This window comes from Pseudophryne corroboree, chromosome 4, assembly GCF_028390025.1.
Source record: "Pseudophryne corroboree isolate aPseCor3 chromosome 4, aPseCor3.hap2, whole genome shotgun sequence".
NCBI classification, from domain to species: Eukaryota; Metazoa; Chordata; class Amphibia; order Anura; family Myobatrachidae; genus Pseudophryne; species Pseudophryne corroboree.
In genome coordinates this window covers 873,365,402-873,385,326 of record NC_086447.1, presented here as the reverse complement: position 1 = coordinate 873,385,326, position 19,925 = coordinate 873,365,402, and the positions used below count along the sequence as shown (strand labels likewise).

The following is a 19,925-nucleotide window of genomic DNA, read 5'->3' as shown; positions in this document are numbered from 1 at the left end:
CACTGCTGACTGGTGTCATATTCCCAAAAACCACTGGCTACAGTATTATCTGAAAGGGCTGCATCTAAAAGTAGTTTCCCATAAGGGTGTTCCCTTTAACCCATGTAGTTAGTATAGTAATATAATAAATCTAGCTGCTCCCCTTCTTGCCCCTTTCCATACAATTTTCTTTTTTATTGTTTTTTTTTTTTTATCAAACCCTGTGGGTTAAGGGGCCAATTCAGTAAGGATAGCGGATGCTGCTAATCAGCAGAATTTGCTATCCTTTTGCACGCATGCTGGAGGCCGCCCAGTGCTGGGCAAGGCTACCCAGCATGCTGACCGGCGCCTCCCCCCCTGCTACAAGCAAAAATTGCGTTCGCCTCGCAATTTCTGCTTGTCAGCAGAAACTAAGGTTGACTCCTGCCGGCGCAGCTTAGCTGCGGCCGCAGGAGTCCCAGCGTCGTCTTACCAGTCGCGCTGCACAGCCCACCGTTCGGGTTTCCCCACCCCCGCAACGCTCCGTTTCCTCCCTGAGTCCCAGCGCCGTCTTACCTGTCGCGCTGCACAGCCCACCATTCGGGTTTCCCCACCCCCGCAACGCTCCGTTTCCTCCCTGAAAACGGAAGATTGCCGCCCCGCAACCGCCTCTGCCTGATTGAGGCGCAGAAAATGCGGACACATGCGTAGTAGGGCCCGCTGCGCATGAGCCTGCGGCACCCCCGCAAAAATTCTGGCCGGATCGCGATTTGCGATCCGACCTGAATTATCCCTTAAATCAGAGGCATTGTAGAGTAGTTACATGGTGGGAGTCAGTGGCAAACGCAGGATTTCTAGAGGGGGGTTTCCAAATGCAGTACACAAGCTCCCACTCAGTGGAACGTTGGAGCAATTGTGTGAGTCTGGGGGAGCAGTAGAAGAACCTAGTAAAGACCCTGGACATTAATGTATACTGTATGGAATACAGTATTAATATTTAACACTATAGCTGGTCTATAGTATAGGCTGTATCACACATTTAAATAATATAAATAAGTGGTCAGGAAAAAGATTAAACATACCATAATAAATAAATACACAAACATAATAGAACCAGTCCTACACTTTTTAAGCACACATTCTCCCACCTCATGGTACGGCTCCTGTCTTATCTTCCTGGTAGCTACTCTCTTGTCCAGTGTACTGATTGAGGATTCACACAGCAAACTTGGTAGAAGAAGATGCTACCACTGGGCATGTGCAGCAGCTCTGCTCTGTCCCTTAAATTTAATTATGTGGTGGTAGCTCTAGTTATCGTATTATATACCATTGCTATTGTTTTCATAATTTGAGCCACTTGCCAAGAGGAAAGGGGTTAACGGACAACCGGAACCCCCCCCCTGCGTTTGCCTATGGGAGTGAAGCAACAGGGTGAACATCAATCTATATATTGTGAGAGTCATATTGTACACTATATTGCTTCACTTATGTCTCCTACTAACATGACAGTGACATGTTTTTATGTTGCAGTTATGTATCAAAAGGTCACCTCATTTACCAACCCCCAGGAGATCTCTCCAAGCTACTCAGTGACCCTATACATTGATGAACCTCTGACCCCCCGTGGACGCTGTCATTCATTTGCCACTTCCCATAGGGAGGGTCACACAAGCCACACCGCCGACTTGAAGCCACGGAATAAATCTGTATTCAGAAAGTTTTTCCGTAAAAAAGAATAATGAACCAAAAATGCCACAATGCTGCTAAAACTCTAGCATCGCAACTCACAGCACCTACGATCTATCGCAAAGTTGGTATTGAGATGAGAAGACTGAAGCAAGAACCTGCGGGATCCAGCTGTGGTTACCATATGGCACTAACTGTGATATGAGACAAGTAATGGGAGGAGTTTTTTGTAAGCCAGCAGCAGAAATTCCTTTCAATAAACTCTGCAGTGAAGATACAACTCTGAACTTAGTCCTCCAATAAGGAGAGAAACGGTCACCAATGGACACCTAGCCTGCATTGTTTAAATGTAAGTCAGGGGAGCCATAATTTACACACACTGTGAATATGAGAGTGGTGGTCCTCATATTGACCTTTGGGAATATCCATTAATATTAATGGGATTGGGACATCACTCCAGAGAGAGACATTGTGCTGAAACAGGTGGAAGACCTCTGAATTTGTCTCAGTGTTCTTCTGGAACTTGATGGAGGTGTTACTCTGAAACTGGCACAAGTGTTCCTCTGGCACTGCTGAAGTGTTCTTCTGGAATTGGATGGAAGTGTTCCTCTGGAGCTGGCAAACGTGTTCCTCTGGTACTGCTGAAGTGTTCTTCTGGGACTAGATGGAAGTGTTCCTCTTGGACTGAATAAAATGTTCTTCTGGACTGGATGAAAGTGTTCCTTTGGGGCTGTACAAAAGTGTTCCTGTGGGACTGAACAAAAGTGTTCCTCTGGGACTGGATGAAAGTGGTCCTCTGGGACTGGACGAAAGTGTTCCTCTGGGTCTAGATAGAAGTGTTCCTCTTGGACTGTGTTGAAGTGTTTCTCTGGTACTGGACGGAAGTGTCCCTCTTGGACTGGGTCAAATGTTCTTCTGGGGCTGGATAGAAGTGGTCTTCTGAGACTGGATGGAAAAGTTCCTATGGGAATTGAAGTGTGTCCCTGGGAATGGATAGAAGTATTCCTATGTGATTTGATGGAAGTGTTACCCTGGGACTGGGTGAAAATGCTCCTCTGGAAAGCAAGTCTTGGTTTCTCTTGGATGATGGGTGGAAGTGTTCTCCCGAACTAGTCTTTATTTCTTCCAAGTTTAACTTAATTATGATTATTTATGCTTGCTTTAAAAAGGATTTCCTTTATTTTTTCTAATCTTGTATCAAACACTTACATTCCCTGTCCTGGTGGGACATACAAGTCAGTGGTAGGAAACTGGTTACACATATTGGAGCTCATGCTGAGTTGGATGCATGTTTTAAAAAATATGAGTGTGTTTCAATAAATAAAGTAACAAGACCTAGCAATGTTTACTTTTTATACAAATCGTACATATGCGTACAGTGCATCCGGAAAGTATTCTGTACCTTTCCCCAGATTTGTGTCTCGAGACAATCCTGTCTCGGAGGTCTACAGACAATTCCTTTGACTTCATGCTTGATTTGTGCTCAGACATGCACTGTCAAGTGTGGGACCTTATATAGACAGGTGTGTACCTTTCCAAATCATGTCCAATCAACTGAATTTACCACAGGTGGACTCCAATTAAACTGTATGATCAGTGGAAACAGGATGCACCCGAGCTCAATTTTGAGCTTCATGGCAAAGGCTGTGATACTTATGTACATGTCATTTCTTAGTTTTTTATTTTTGCAAAAATATAAAAAAAAAACTTTTTTCACATTGTCATTATGGGGTATTGTGTGTAGAATTTTGCGGGGAAAAAAATATTTTATTCAAGTTTGGAATAAGGCTGTAACATAACAAAATGTGGAAAAAGTGAAGCGATATGAATACTTTCCGGATGCACTGTATAATCAATAGAATGGGCTTGATAGAGATTATTTTTCCACGTAGTTCCCATACTTGTCTAAGCATTTGTTCCAACAGCACACCAAGCATGTATATCGGCATAGAAGAAATCAGTGACAACGCCTGAAGCCAGGACATGATGTTTTGCTGAACATTACCGTCAGTTGCTCATTGCCTTCCACCTAGGTGCTTCATCAATGCTCCAAAGAGATGGATTTCACTCGGTGCCAGGTCAGGGCTGTAGGGAGGATGGTCAAGTACCTCCTAATGGGAGCGCCAGAACAACTCATGTGTGTGGTGGCTGAGTGTGGCCTGGAGTTACCGTGCAGCAACACAGGTTGTACACCTCAACAAGTTAGCGATGAATTTCAGCTGCTGATGTGCCACTTAGATGCAACAATCCGATCACACTACGCACCTCAATGACTATGTTTCCGCCAGCCGCGCCATATTACGACTGATGTTGGGACAGTATGACTGATATGAGGTGTAATCTAATGGCCGTGAGGGGAAGCAGCGGTCTACCTGCTCTGGTAGCCTGGCGGGAAATTAGAATAAAATAGAGAACATTACACACATGAGATGTCTTGTTACTTTACTTACTGAACCACCCTTGTATATAAGCTCTAAAAGCTGCATGTAAAAATAATGTATTTACGCCCATATGCCAAGATGGCGCCATCTCAACATCCATCCAGCTCTGCGCCAGTAGCACATGTGCCAGGTCACACTCACATGTAGTTACCAGATACGCCTACACTTAACCAGCTCATAAGCACAAGGAACGTTTTAAAACATTTGATAGTAATAAAATACATTCACAGTTATGTTTGATCTAAGTAAAAAAAAAAAAAAAAAACTTTTATAACACCTCCATAATACATTGGGTGTTGCAAACATAAATAACCTATCGGCTTCGGAGGTGGATAGCTAAGCAGCCAATCAGAAGCAGCGAGCTAGTACTGGAGACTGTAATCATCAGTGTGCATTGGCTTCAGTCCTCATGCACCCACAAGGGATACGGACATGCAATAAGTGTCTCTCTGGGGTCTGCCCCATTAGCAGTTGCTACTGTACTTGATCAAGGTGTGAACTCTGAACGTGCCCTCCTCTGCTGTGCCTCTAATGTTTACATTAAACCGGGTGTACGCCCAACTCGGCGTGATCCCCAGTGACACAGATTCTGTCACCCACCTTCTGTTACTGCACCCTTGCACATCTGTCACTGCCCAATGATATTTGCCCTCACCTTTTTCACTGACCCTCTGTACATCAGTAATTGCCTCAGTATTTTTTTGGTGTACCTTTATACTGTTTATATAATAAAGATATTCTGTCTCTGACTGTTGTATTTCCTGGCATGCCCGGTTGATAAGAGCTGGTTTTTGGATTACAATATTAGTGTGAAATATTCACCTGAGGGTTTACAACAAATACAAACACTTCTAGAAATGCGTCTCTAGAGAGATCCAGAGAAGACCTCCATAATGTCATAAAGGGTTTTGTATACTTAGAATGCACACAGATATAATGAGCCAGCGTTGTGTCTTATGGAAGGAATACAGGCTACTTCCAATGACATGAGAAGAGGATTCTGTATGATATACCGGCAGTAGACCTACAGCGGCATCCCTACCACCAGTATGTTGGCAGTAGGGCGAGCGCTAGAAAGCCCCTTGTGAGCACAGTGGCTCGCTGCACTCGCCACAGGTTATATTCTCCCTCTATGGGTGTCGGGGACACCCACAGAGGGAGAATACCCTGTGTCGCTGGGATTCCGGCGTCTATTGTGATTACCGAGATCCCGACTGGCGGTATGATAACCGCTTCCCTGAGAAGATAGATCCTTCACAGACATAATAACGCATCATTTGTTATGGACATTTGGGATAATAGTATTCACTCTTACTGATGAGATTGCATCTTTGGGAAGCGGTTAGCATCCCGTAACTCGGGATGCCGGTGGTCATGTGACTGACTCCGGAATCCCAACACCACTCGGAACTCCGGCGTCAGAACACTAAACTCAGATATCCCGACAGTAAGTATTGTGGTCACTGTTAGGTTAGGACCAGGGAAGGGGGAGCGTAGGGTTAGACACTAGAGGAGGGTTAGCCCTAGCCAAAACACCCCCCACCCGAGTCTTAGCCCTAGCTGTCACACCCACTACCTTAGCCCTAGCCGCCACCCCAGGCGGGTTAGGATAGGATAAAAGGGGAGGGGTAATATAATTACTCCTGTCAGCATTATAACTGTCGGGTCGCCATTGCGGTCATGTGACCGCCGGGATCCTGTATTACACCCATACCTGCAACTCCCGCTATGATTTGCTCCGGAACCTCCCAGGAAACAGCCTGAAACATTGGTGGTCATTCCGAGTTGTTAGCTCTGTATTTTTCTTCGCATCGCAGCGATTTTCCGCTTATTGCGCATGCGCAATGTCCGCACTGCGACAAGTAAATTTGCTATGTAGTTAGGAATTTTACTCACGGCTTTTTCATCGTTCTGGTGGTCGTAATGTGATTGACAGGAAGTGGGTGTTACTGGGCGGAAACTGGCCGTTTTATGGGTGTGTGCGGGAAAACGCTACCGTTTCTGGGAAAAACGCAGGAGTGGCTGGAGAAATGGGGGAGTGTCTGGGCGAACGCTGGGTGTGTTTGTGACTTCAAACCAGGAACGACAAGCACTGAACTGATCGCAGATGCCGAGTAAGTCTGAAGCTACTCAGAAACTGCTAAGAGAGGTCTAATCGCAATATTGCGAATCCGTCGGTCGCAATTTTAAGAAGCTAAGATTCACTCCCAGTAGGCGGCGACTTAGCATGAGTAAATCTGCTAAAAGCAGCTTGCGAGCGAACAACTCGGAATGAGGGCCATTGTGGGCTGTGATGCTCATAATGTGCACAGTTCCGTAATAAGGGCCTAATTCAAGGTTGATTGCAAAACTAAATTTTCCTCTAATGGGCAAAACCATGTGCACTGCAGGGGAGGCAGATATAACATGTGCAGAGAGAGATAGATTTGGGTGTGGTGTGTTCAATCTGCAGTCTAATTTGCAGTGTAAAAATAAAGCAGCCAGTATTTACCCTGCACAGAAATAAAATAACCCACCCAAATCTAACTCTTTCTGCACATGTTATATCTGCCTCCCCTGCAGTGCACATGGTTTTGCCCAATTGCTATCAAAAATCCTGCTGCGATCAACTTGGAATTACCCCCAACATTACCCACCCAAATCTAACACATTTTATAGCTACCCCCCTGCAGTGCACATGATTTTGCCCAACTGCTAACAAATTTGCTGCTACGATCAACTCTGAATTACCTCTTATGACCTTTTCAGAAAGTGCATGCTGTAACAAAGTATTTATTAGCCAGGAAACAGTTACAGGACGAATCAATAAAAACATTTTGGAAAAAAAATACAGGCATTCTCGTCCAAACTTCCGCAACTTGGACCCTATCACATTTACCACACGCTGTCAATTCACCTCGTGTTTAGATAAGATTAAAATTAAGAATTGATTCTTTCCGTTGTAATCTATATATATATAAAAATAGACGTGTGTGTGTGTGTGTGTTCCAGCATAACTCGGGAATGCTTGGAGCAATTTACACCAAACTTGGTACATGTATCACTTACAATCTGAAAAAAATACCGTGGGGGTAAGACACCCCTAGCACCCATAGGGGAAGGGGGTGGGAAGGGGTGACATGTAAAAATCCATAGTTTTTTGGGCATAACTCTGGAATTCCTGGAGCAATTTACACCAAACTTGATACACATATGATTTAAAATCTGGAAAAAAAATACTGTGGGGGTAAGACACCCCTTGCACCCATAGGGGAAGCGGTGGGAATAGGGTGACATGTAAAAATCCGGGATGGGGCAGAGAAGGAGTCAGATTATTCTCAGCACCAGCATTTTTTACAGCATCAATCCGGGGAAGTCCAGACGTGCATCCTGACACAGATTGTCATTCTTTACAGTCCGTAGCGAAGCACGGGTATTCAGCTAGTAAAGTATAAAAATAGAACTCCCCACTACAAGCGCTGTATTCATCTTTATGTCACCCTCACTGCCACCTACAGTATATTCAGCTCTATGCCACCCTCACTGCCACCTATACTCAGCTCTATGTCACACTTCCTGCCAGCTATATTCAGCTCTATGCCACCCTCACTGCCACTTATATTCAGCTCTATATCACACTTCCTGCCAGCTATACTCCGCTCTATGTCACCCTCACTGCCACCTATACTCAGCTCTATGTCACACTTCCTGCCAGCTATACTCAGCTCTATGTCACCCTCACTGCCACCTATACTCAGCTCTATGTCACACTTCCTGCCAGCTATACTCAGCTCTATGTCACCCTCACTGCCACCTACAGTATATTCAGCTCCACGTCACCCTCACTGCCACCTATACTTATCTCTATGTCACACTTCCTGCCAGCTATATTCAGCTCTATGCCACCCTCACTGCCACTTATATTCAGCTCTATATCACACTTCCTGCCAGCTATACTCAGCTCTATGTCACCCTCACTGCCACCTATACTCGGCTCTATGTCACACTTCCTGCCAGCTATACTCAGCTCTATGTCACCCTCACTGCCAGCTATATTCAGCGCTATGTCACCCTCCCTGCCAGCTATATTCAGCTCTATGTCACCCTCACTACCAGCTATATTCAACTCTGTCACCCTCACTGCCAGCTATATTCAGCTCTATGTCACCCTCACTACCAGCTATATTCAACTCTGTCACCCTCACTGCCAGCTATATTCAGCTCTATGTCACCCTCACTACCAGCTATATTCAGCTCTATGTCACCCTCACTGCCAGCTATATTCAACTCTATGTCATCCTCACTGCCACCTATACTCAGCTCTATGTCACCCTCACTGCCACCTATACTCAGCTCTATGTCTCCCTTCCTGCCAGCTATATTCAGCTCTATGTCACCCTCCCGGCCAGCTATATTCAGCTCTATGTCACCCTCCCGGCCAGCTATATTCAGCTCTATGTCACCCTCACTACCAGCTATATTCAGCTCTATGTCACCCTCACTACCAGCTATATTCAGCTCTATGTCACCCTCACTACCAGCTATATTCAGCTCTACGTCACCCTCACTGTCACCTATATTCAGCTCTACGTCACCCTCACTGTCACCTATATTCAGCTCTATGCCACCCTCCCTGACCCCTATATTCAGCTCTGTCACCCTCACTGTCACCTATATTCAGCTCTATGCCACCCTTCCTGCCAGCTATATTCAGCTCTATGTCACCCTCACTGTCACCTTATTCAGCTCTATGCCACCCTTCCAGCCAGCTATATTCAGCTCTATGTCACCCTCACTGTCACCTATATTCAGCTCTGTCACCCTCACTGCCAACTATAGTCAGCTCTATGTCACCCTCACTGCCAGCTATATTCAGCTCTATGTCACCCTCACTGCCACCTATATTCAGCTCTATGTCACCCTCCCTGACCCCTATATTCAGCTCTGTCACCCTCACTGTCACCTATATTCAGCTCTATGCCACCCTTCCTGCCAGCTATATTCAGCTCAATGTCACCCTCACTGTCACCTATATTCAGCTCTATGTCACCCTCCCTGACCCGTACATTCAGCTCTATGTCACCCTCGCTGTCACCTTATTCAGCTCTATGCCACCCTTCCTGCCAGCTATATTCAGCTCTATGTCACCCTCACTGTCACCTATATTCAGCTCTATGTCACCCTCACTGCCAACTATAGTCAGCTCTATGTCACCCTCACTGCCAGCTATATTCAGCTCTATGTCACCCTCACTGCCACCTATATTCAGCTCTGTCACCCTCCCTGCCACCTATATTCAGCTCTATGTAACCCTCACTACCAGCTATATTCAGCTCGATGCCACCCTTCCTGCCAGCTAAATTCAGCTCTATGTCACCCTTCCTGCCACGTATATTCAGCTCTATGTCAGCCTCACTGCCACCTATATTCAGCTGAGCTCTGTCACCCTCCATGCCAGTTATTTTCAGCCCTATGCCACCCCCCTGCCAGCTATATTCATCTCTGTCACCCTCACGGCCAGCTTTATTTAGCCCTGTGCCACCCTTCCTGCCAACTATATTCAGCTCTGTCACCCTCACTACCAGCTATATTCATCTCTACGTCACCCTCACTACCAGCTATATTCATCTCTACGTCACCCTCACTACCAGCTATATTCAGCTCTACGTCACCCTCACTGTCACCTGTATTCAGCTCTGTGTCACCCTCACTGCCACCTATATTCAGCTCTGTGTCACCCTCACTGCCAGCTATATTCAGCTCTACGTCACCCTCACTACCAGCTATATTCAGCTCTGTGTCACCCTCACTGCCAGCTATATTCAGCTGAGCTCTGTCACCCTCCATGCCAGTTATTTTCAGCCCTATGCCACCCCCCCTGCCAGCTATATTCATCTCTGTCACCCTCACTACCAGCTATATTTAGCCCTGTGCCACCCTCACTGCCACCTATATTCAGCTCTATGTCACCCTCACTACCAGCTATATTCAGCTCTACGTCACCCTCACTGTCACCTATATTCAGCTCTATGTCACCCTCCCTGACCCCTATATTCAGCTCTATGTCATCCTCACTGTCACCTATATTCAGCTCTATGCCACCCTTCCTGCCAGCTATATTCAGCTCTGTCACCCTCACTGTCACCTATATTCAGCTCTGTCACCCTCACTGCCAGCTATAGTCAGCTCTATGTCAATCTCACTGCCAGCTATATTCAGCTCGATGTCACCCTCACTGCCAACTATAGTCAGCTCTATGTCACCCTCACTGCCAGCTATATTCAGCTCTATGTCACCCTCACTGCCACCTATATTCAGCTCTGTCACCCTCCCTGCCACCTATATTCAGCTCTGTCACCCTTCCTGCCACCTATATTCAGCTCTGTCACCCTCACTACCAGCTATATTCAGCTCGATGCCACCCTTCCTGCCAGCTAAATTCAGCTCTATGTCACCCTTCCTGCCACCTATATTCAGCTGAGCTCTGTCACCCTCCATGCCAGTTATTTTCAGCCCTATGCCACCCCCCCTGCCAGCTATATTCATCTCTGTTACCCTCACTGCCAGCTTTATTTAGCCCTGTGCTACCCTTCCTGCCAACTATATTCAGCTCTGTCACCCTCACTACCAGCTATATTCATCTCTACGTCACCCTCACTACCAGCTATATTCAGCTCTACGTCACCCTCACTGTCACCTGTATTCAGCTCTATGTCACCCTCACTGCCACCTATATTCAGCTCTGTGTCACCCTCACTGCCAGCTATATTCAGCTCTATGTCACCCTCACTACCAGCTATATTCAGCTCTATGTCACCCTCACTATCAGCTATATTCAGCTCTACGTCACCCTCACTGTCACCTATATTCAGCTCTATGTCACCCTCACTGCCAGCTATATTCAGCTGTCACCCTCCCTGGCCCCTATATTCAGCTCTATGTCACCCTCAAATATATTCAGCTCTATGCCACCCTCCCTGCCAGCTATATTCAGCTCTATGTCACCCTCACTGTCACCTATATTCAGCTCTATGTCACCCATATTCAGCTCTATGTCACCCTCACTGTCACCTATATTCAGCTCTATGCCACCCTTCCTGCCAGCTATATTCAGCTCTATGTCACCATCACTGCCAGCTATAGTCAGCTCTATGTCATCCTCACTGCCAGCTATATTCATCTCTACGTCACCGTCACTGCCACCTAAATTCATCTCTATGTCACCCTCACTACCAGCTATAGTCAGCTCTATGTCACCCTCACTGCCACCTATATTCAGCTCTATCACCCTCCCTGCCACCTATATTCAGCTCTATGTCACCCTCACTACCAGCTATATTCAGCTCGATGCCACCCTTCCTGCCAGCTATATTCAGCTCGTTGCCACCCTTCCTGCCAGCTATATTCAGCTCTATGTCACCCTCATTGCCACCTATATTCAGCTCTATGTCACCCTCACTGCCAGCTATATTCAGCTGAGCTCTGTCACCCTCCATGCCAGTTATTTTCAGCCCTATGCCACCCCCCCTGCCAGCTATATTCATCTCTGTCACCCTCACTACCAGCTATATTTAGCCCTGTGCCACCCTCACTGCCACCTATATTCAGCTCTATGTCACCCTCACTACCAGCTATATTCAGCTCTACGTCACCCTCACTGTCCCCTATATTCAGCTCTATGTCAGCCTCCCTGACCCCTATATTCAGCTCTATGTCATCCTCACTGTCACCTATATTCAGCTCTATGCCACCCTTCCTGCCAGCTATATTCAGCTCTGACACCCTCACTGTCACCTATATTCAGCTCTGTCACCCTCACTGTCAGCTATATTCAGCTCTATGTCACCCTCACTACCAGCTATATTCAGCTCTGTCACTCTCCCTGCCACCTATATTCAGCTCTGTCACCCTCCCTGCCACCTATATTCAGCTCTATGTCACCCTCACTACCAGCTATATTCAGCTCGATGCCACCCTTCCTGCCAGCTAAATTCAGCTCTATGTCACCCTCAGTGCCACCTATATTCAGCTGAGCTCTGTCACACTCCATGCCAGTTATTTTCAGCCCTATGCCACCCCCCCTGCCAGCTATATTCATCTCTGTCATCCTCACTACCAGCTATATTCATCTCTACGTCACCCTCACTGCCACCTATATTCAGCTCTATGTCACCCTCACTACCAGCTATATTCAGCTCTATGTCACCCTCACTATCAGCTATATTCAGCTCTACGTCACCCTCACTGTCACCTATATTCAGCTCTATGTCACCCTCACTGCCAGCTATATTCAGCTGTCACCCTCCCTGGCCCCTATATTCAGCTCTATGTCACCCTCAAATATATTCAGCTCTATGCCACCCTCCCTGCCAGCTATATTCAGCTCTATGTCACCCTCACTGTCACCTATATTCAGCTCTATGTCACCCATATTCAGCTCTATGTCACCCTCACTGTCACCTATATTCAGCTCTATGCCACCCTTCCTGCCAGCTATATTCAGCTCTATGTCACCATCACTGCCAGCTATAGTCAGCTCTATGTCACCCTCACTACCAGCTATATTCAGCTCTATCACCCTCCCTGCCACCTATATTCAGCTCTATGTCACCCTCACTACCAGCTATATTCAGCTCGATGCCACCCTTCCTGCCAGCTATATTCAGCTCGTTGCCACCCTTCCTGCCACCTATATTCAGCTCTATGTCACCCTCATTGCCACCTATATTCAGCTCTATGTCACCCTCACTACCAGCTATATTCAGCTCGATGCCACCCTTCCTGCCAGCTATATTCAGCTCGATGCCACCCTTCCTGCCAGCTATATTCAGCTCTATGTCACCCTTCCTGCCACCTATATTCAGCTGAGCTCTCTTACCCTCCATGCCAGTTATTTTCAGCCCTATGCCACCCCCCCTGCCAGCTATATTCATCTCTGTCACCCTCACTACCAGCTATATTTAGCCCTGTGCCACCCTTCCTGCCAACTATATTCCGCTCTGTCACCCTCTCTGCCACCTATATTCAGCACTATGTCACCCTCACTACCAGCTATATTCATCTCTATCATCCTCACTGCCACCTATATTCAGCTCTATGTCACCTATATTCAGCTCTGTCACCCTCCCTGCCACCTATATTCAGCACTATGTCACCCTCACTGCCACCTATATTCAGCACTGTCACCCTCACTGCCACCTATATTCAGCACTATGTCACCCTCACTGCCACCTATATTCAGCTCTATGTCACCCTCCCTGCCACCTATATTCAGCTCTGTGTCACCCTCACTGCCAGCTATATTCAGCTCTATGTCACCCTCACTGCCAGCTATATTCAGCTGAGCTCTGTCACCCTCCATGCCAGTTATTTTCAGCCCTATGCCACCCTTCCTACCAACTATATTCAGCTCTATCACCCTCACTACCAGCTATATTCATCTCTACGTCACCCTCACTGCCACCTAAATTCATCTCTACGTCACCCTCACTACCAGCTATATTCAGCTCTATGTCACCCTCACTGCCACCTATATTCAGCTCTATGTCACCCTCACTGCCACCTATATTCAGCTCTATGTCACCCTCACTACCAGCTATATTCAGCTCTATGTCACCCTCCCTGCCACCTATATTCAGCTCTGTCACCCTCACTACCAGCTATATTCAGCTCTATGTCACCCTTCCTGCCACCTATATTCAGCTCTATGTCACCCTCCCTGCCACCTATATTGAGCTGAGCTCTGTCACCCTCCATGCCAGTTATTTTCACCCTATGCCACCCCCCCGCCAGCTATATTAATCTCTGTCACCCTCACTACCAGCTATATTTAGCCCTGTGCCACCCTCACTGCCACCTATATTCAGCTCTATGTCACCCTCACTGCCACCTATATTCAGCTCTATGTCACCCTCACTACCAGCTATATTCAGCTCTATCATCCTCACTGCCACCTATATTCAGCTCTATGTCACCCTCACTACCACCTATATTCAGCTCTACGTCACCCTCACTGCCACCTATATTCAGCTTTATGTCACCCTCACTACCAGCTATATTCAGCTCTATCATCCTCACTGCCACCTATATTCAGCACTGTCACCCTCACTGCCACCTATATTCAGCACTGTCACCCTCACTGTCACCTATATTCAGCTCGATGCCACCCTTCCTGCCAGCTATATTCAGCTCTATGTCAGCCTCACTGCCAGCTATATTCAGCTCTATGTCACCCTCACTGCCAGCTATATTCAGATCTGTCACCCTCCCTGCCACCTATATTCAGCTCTATGTCACCCTCACTGCCAGCTATATTTAGCTCTATGTCACCCTTCATGCCAGTTATTTTCAGCCCTATGCCACCCTTCCTACCAACTATATTCAGCTCTGTCACCCTCACTACCAGCTATATTCATCTCTACGTCACCCTCTCTGCCACCTAAATTCATCTCTACGTCACCCTCACTGACAGCTATATACAGCTGTATGTCACCCTCACTACCAGCTATATACAGCTGTATGTCACCCTCACTGCCACCTGTATTCAGCTCTGTCACCCTCACTACCAGCTATATTAATTACACAGGTTCTGTGTCTTATTAAATCCAGGTGAAATGGAGTCTTGAAGTCTACCAGCCACAGAACCTGTGTAATTAATATGTGTCCATATTGAGGTAGTACCCCTAGCCTCACTGCCACCTATATTCAGCTCTATGTCAGCCTCCCTACCTATATTCAGCTCTATGTCACCCTCAGTGCCACCTATATTCAGCTCTATGTCACCCTCACTACCAGCTATATTCAGCTCTATGTCACCCTCCCTGCTACCTATATTCAGCTCTATGTCACCCTCCCTGCCAGCTATATTCAGCTCTATGTCACCCTCACTACCAGCTATATTCAGCTCTATGTCACTGTCAAAGTCAGAAAAAATATCTCTATGCACACTACCATATTTGCACCTCATACAGGTCCGTGCTGCGCATGCGTACACTCTCCCGTGCGTGCGCATACTCGCTGTCGCGTGCACCCGCAGGCGCACGATGTGCGCATTTACGGTAGAGTTTATGTGATCGTAGCGTGCGACTCAATCGTTACATATTTTCACTATATAATGTATTTTGTAGATCATGGTCCCTTTGATAGAATCTGAAAGTTTGGTTAATGTAGAATGTTCATGAACAGAGAAATCCCCCTTTGTTTGATACGAAGGGTCAGACAGGAGTAATACAGTGGTGTTTAGTACCCATCGGAAGAGTATTTAATTAGCAATATTCCGGTGTTGGTTTGAAGCGGATTAATCGCTCGTGCGAATAGTTATGGACATAAGAAGTTTATGTCCATTTACTATTATTTGCACTTATCCATGCGGCGGGAAACCCAGTTGCCCACCCACCTGAGCAGTTGGAAATCGTCACAGCCCACCTGTATGAATCAACCTATGACCTTTTGTTATAATGCGAGGAGGAATTCCTGTGTCCAATGAACAATGAGATTGTAGGGACCATTGAATTGTATTGTGTGTGGGGCATAAATAGACAAGCCGATCACATCCAGCTCTCACTCTTCAACGGTTATCATTGCTGAAAATCGGGAGCTGGATGTCCAGAGGCGCATGCGATCGTTTCCTTTGTGCGTAAGTTTTCTCCGCAATCATATTGTCTTTCTTGTGGTTATGGGCCATTTCTCTCTCTCTTCTCTTTCTCTCGTATTCTCTTAAACGTAATAGTATTGTATTGTATTTCATGTGTAGTTATCTGGTTAGGTAGTCTATGTTATATTGTAGTGTATGACTTGTATTAATTCTTTTGCAAGTATAACATTCATAATATATATATTAGGCGTTGGACCCTAAGCACGGTATCTGTGTATTTCTTATAGTGTTAAGTATTCTCAGAGCGTCGGTGACGCTCAAACAGCTTTTAAGTTAACAAGGTTACACTGTGTTGCATCTACACCCTATCTCTACACTAAGGTTTTACAGCATATTACATTGTTTATGGTTTAGATATAAAGGTTTAACATTGTGAGCGTCTGCGCCGCTCGTGATCTCCTCGTGGTCTTGAGCGTCCGCTACGCTGATAGCGTAGCATTACGGTAGTCGCTCACCTATAAGTGTGCCCGATACCAACAGCGTATTCTCGTGAGCGTCTGTATCGCTCGAGCAGCCCGCTCCCGATACAGCGTCCGGTACGCTATAGCGAATCATTACGTTAGTCAGCAGCCAATAGCGTGCCTGCCTGTGATCTCTTTGCCGTGAGCGAACGTGACGCTTGAGCGTCTCGACCACGGCTAAGCGATTGTTACGCAACGAGCGTACCCTTATGGTACTCCATACGTAAATAGCGTACAGTGTTCTTAGACCTCATAAAGGGTTTTATATAAGATAAATATTTAGCTTTATCAATTGGCGGCTCGTCCTGTCCTTCACATATCTCTGCTAGGTAAATTCAGCAGACATTATCCAGCAGCAAAGGGCGGGAGGTCATATTCCTCGTAGTGCTGTTTGGATAAGCGTCTGCTTCGCTTAGTAAAGGGTGCTGAAGGAATCCGGAACCGGAGGTAAGAACAACACGCTAGTGTCTTTTAAAACTGTTTATTTCTGTCTTGCGTACACATGCACATATCTGCATTTCTTTTTCATTCGTGTATTTTCATATATCACTCTCCTGTTTGCCATTTTATAATTGATAAAACGTGCTAAGAGAGATTTGTCGCTATTTCATAGTTAAAGTGTAAAACCCACATGCAACTCTACCTAAGGTAAAAGGAGAGATTGGTGTGTTGCGCGGTAGACGATCGAGGATCATCTACATTGATAAAAGTGTTAGTTGTGTTGCGGTGGACATTGGTTTTGTGTACACGTGTCTCTAACAAAGGGCTGAGACTCGCGTACGCCAAGGCCGACGCACGCAGCGTAAATTACGCAACGGAGCGTCTGGGTACGCCCACGTAACTCAAGTCACACGACAGTGTTGATTTTTAAGTAGCGCAACAGGCGATAAGTGACGCAACAAGCGATAAATAGCGCATCAGGCGATAAGTAGTGCAAATCTATTTTAAATCCGAAATTTAAATTAACAGATCCTTCTCCAAATTTACAACACATCTGGTCTAAAGAAAAATTTCTGCGCAGAAATAAAAATAGAAACAAAAGTGTACATGTGGTGAGTGAGTGTTTGCAATTATACAATTTTGAGGTTGAACCACAAGAAAAGTATCGAGTTCTCGTGAAGGTACATACATGTAAGTGACGTGCATGGTGGCTAGGGAGGCATCTCTGGTTAAACATAAAATTTGAGCATTAGAGTGTAACAGACCAGGAGGTCGCATAACAGACCAGGAGGTCCAGGTACAGCAGACAAGGAAGTCCGCTATAGAGACAAGTAGCACAACACCAAGAAGGGTTGGTGCGGAACCCATATAGGCCATTAAGCTCTGGCTGAAGGAATTCGCAGCCGAAATTTTCGATTCCACTGGTCGCTCCGCACATAAGATTAGTTGCTTATGTGCTGAACGATTGTACCGCACGTAATTGTGTGCAGTAGTAAACCTGACCGGTACTATTTGTGTACGAAGGTCATAAACGCTATTTGTACATTTTAACGTGATTTGTGAATTTTTTTTTATTTTAAGGGAAGTTCGCTGGTCACTCAGGAACTATCCAACAACCGATACTTGCTGGGGAACGCGCCCCAGTAAATAAAGGTTCACAGGGGCCCTAGGTTGGGTACAACAGCTCTGGATACAGTGATTGTGTTACTGGCCAACGTGGGCGAGAAGTGAGTGGAGTACTTGGTAAACTTCACCGCCAGCCTGCCCCGGACATCTTGGTTTTTGTAAGGGTTCGCTGAAGAAAAGCAACACCTGCAAGTTATGGGGGCCAGTTGTTCAGGTAGGGGGCGATCAACCTCGGTTCGGGTTGATTTAGTAAACCGACCAATCGGGTCGGCCAGGTATGTAATGTGTGAAAAATACGGTTCACACACAGAGGTTTTATGTGATGAATGGGAAAGAATGACTGTACATGACGGGGAGAAATTCCCAAGAATAGGTAGCTTTAGCCCAGAAGTGTTACTAAATCTAAGGAGAAGGATAGGTCTTATTGAACCAGCAAAGAGACGGATCAAACATTATGATTGTTTAAAGTTATGGCAACAGGAAAGTGAAATGCAAAAAGAGCTAACTGACATATCTGACTCTCATCTTGGGAGGAGAGATGTGGCAATGGAGAGGATTATGGTTGCGGAGAAAGGCACAATGTTGAACAATAAAAACGCACTTAGCAACTGTAGTATAGATGATAAGAATAAGTGTAATAAACATAACAATGATAATTGTAATGCTGTTAAATGTACAACTATTAACCCGTGCAAGTTGCACCCCATGTCAAACTTCCCTCAGGAATACGAGCAAGAAAGTGAACTCAACACGATGTCGGCACCTCTTCCAGCAGCCATCACACAAGACATCCAGGTGGACGCGACCAAATCGGTAAAGGCAATAATCAAACCCCCTAACGGAGGGTCAGGTGAGGTCGTGTCCACAGGTACGTACAATGTTTTATATCAAGCACAAACAAATGTACCCCATATTGTAAGACCAAAACAAGGTGATGTAATTGAGTTTAGTCCTGTCAGGGTGATCACAGTCCCCAATGGGAAGACTGATGATCAGGGAACCATTCCCGTCCAGGACAGTGCAATGCGCTGTCCCTGGTCCCGGACCGAATTGAGATCAATTATGTCCGAATTTCCTGATCCAAGGAAAAATCTAGTCGCATGTCAAAGGTTCATTAAAGAACTAGGAAACTCAACAGAACCCACCAACAAAGATTGGCGGACAGTGCTGAGGGCATGTTTGCCCTCCGGTGTTGACTCTGCGACATTTATTACTGATTGTCAATTAGACACAGAAGTACCTCAAACGGAGGAACACAATCAGGAATGTATTAAGCAGATAAACCAACAGTTGGAAGTATATTTCCCTGCCGTTGTCAAGTGGAATGAAATCTTCTCCATAAGACAAAACGAAAGGGAAAGTATTTCCAATTATTTCAATCGAGCACTGCAAGTAATGGCTAGGAACACTGGGGTCACAGACATCAAAACATGCGCACAGCATAGAGAAATAGCGGTTAAGGTATTAATGAATGGTTTAAAGGAGGTATTGAGTACAAGGGTACAGACCACCAACCCAAACTGGAGAAATATCTCAGTGGCCGCATTAAGAGAGGCCGCTATTGATATTGATCGAAATATCACCAGATACAGAGAGTCACAAAGTGATAAATTAATGGCCGCAAGTATACAGGCCCTAACCACAAGACCACTCCAGCATAAGCCCCAAACCCCTGCGAGAAATTTAAATGTGGAAATCTGTTACAATTGCCAGAAGGAAGGTCATTTTGCAAGAGATTGTAGATCAGGAAGTAGACAAAAGTCACATCAGCCCCCTAGACATCGACATAATCATGGTATCCAAGGAATCAGGGAAGAACAGGGAAAACGGTTGATGGCGATGAGCATCCGAGCGTTTGAGGAGGCATCAAATCAACCAAGACCTCAGGTCATTGACACTTGGAGGAAACCCAGGGTTTGTTATCATTGTAGAAGAGAAGGGCATTATGCCAGCAACTGTAATAACCCACATAAAGTCCGACCCCCTAGACCAAGAAATGAGCAAAATTAAAACACACACAATTATAAACAGGGATCATATAGGAAGAATTTTGAGCCACACCCATAATGTGCAATCAAGAAAGGTGATCATTAGGACTGATGGTAAGCCTGAGGTTATAGTTAATAAATTGGGAGGTCATTCCCTGAAGACACAGGAATGACCGGGTGAAACGTTGTAAAT

At 46.0% G+C, this 19,925-nt stretch overlaps 1 protein-coding gene across 3 annotated transcripts in view; it reads left to right on the top strand.

Annotated features, from left to right (window-relative positions):
• LOC134910596 (spectrin beta chain, non-erythrocytic 5-like) overlaps positions 1–4,822 on the top strand; it is a 188,481-nt gene extending 183,659 nt beyond the window's left edge. For all 3 annotated transcript variants that reach the window (XM_063918821.1, XM_063918820.1, XM_063918819.1), the window contains one exon: positions 1,489–4,822. In XM_063918821.1, coding sequence (XP_063774891.1) covers positions 1,489–1,697 — 209 coding nt within the window. In that variant the 3' untranslated portion in view covers positions 1,698–4,822. The remainder of the gene's footprint in view (positions 1–1,488) is intronic.
• Positions 4,823–19,925: the final 15,103 nt, after the last annotated feature.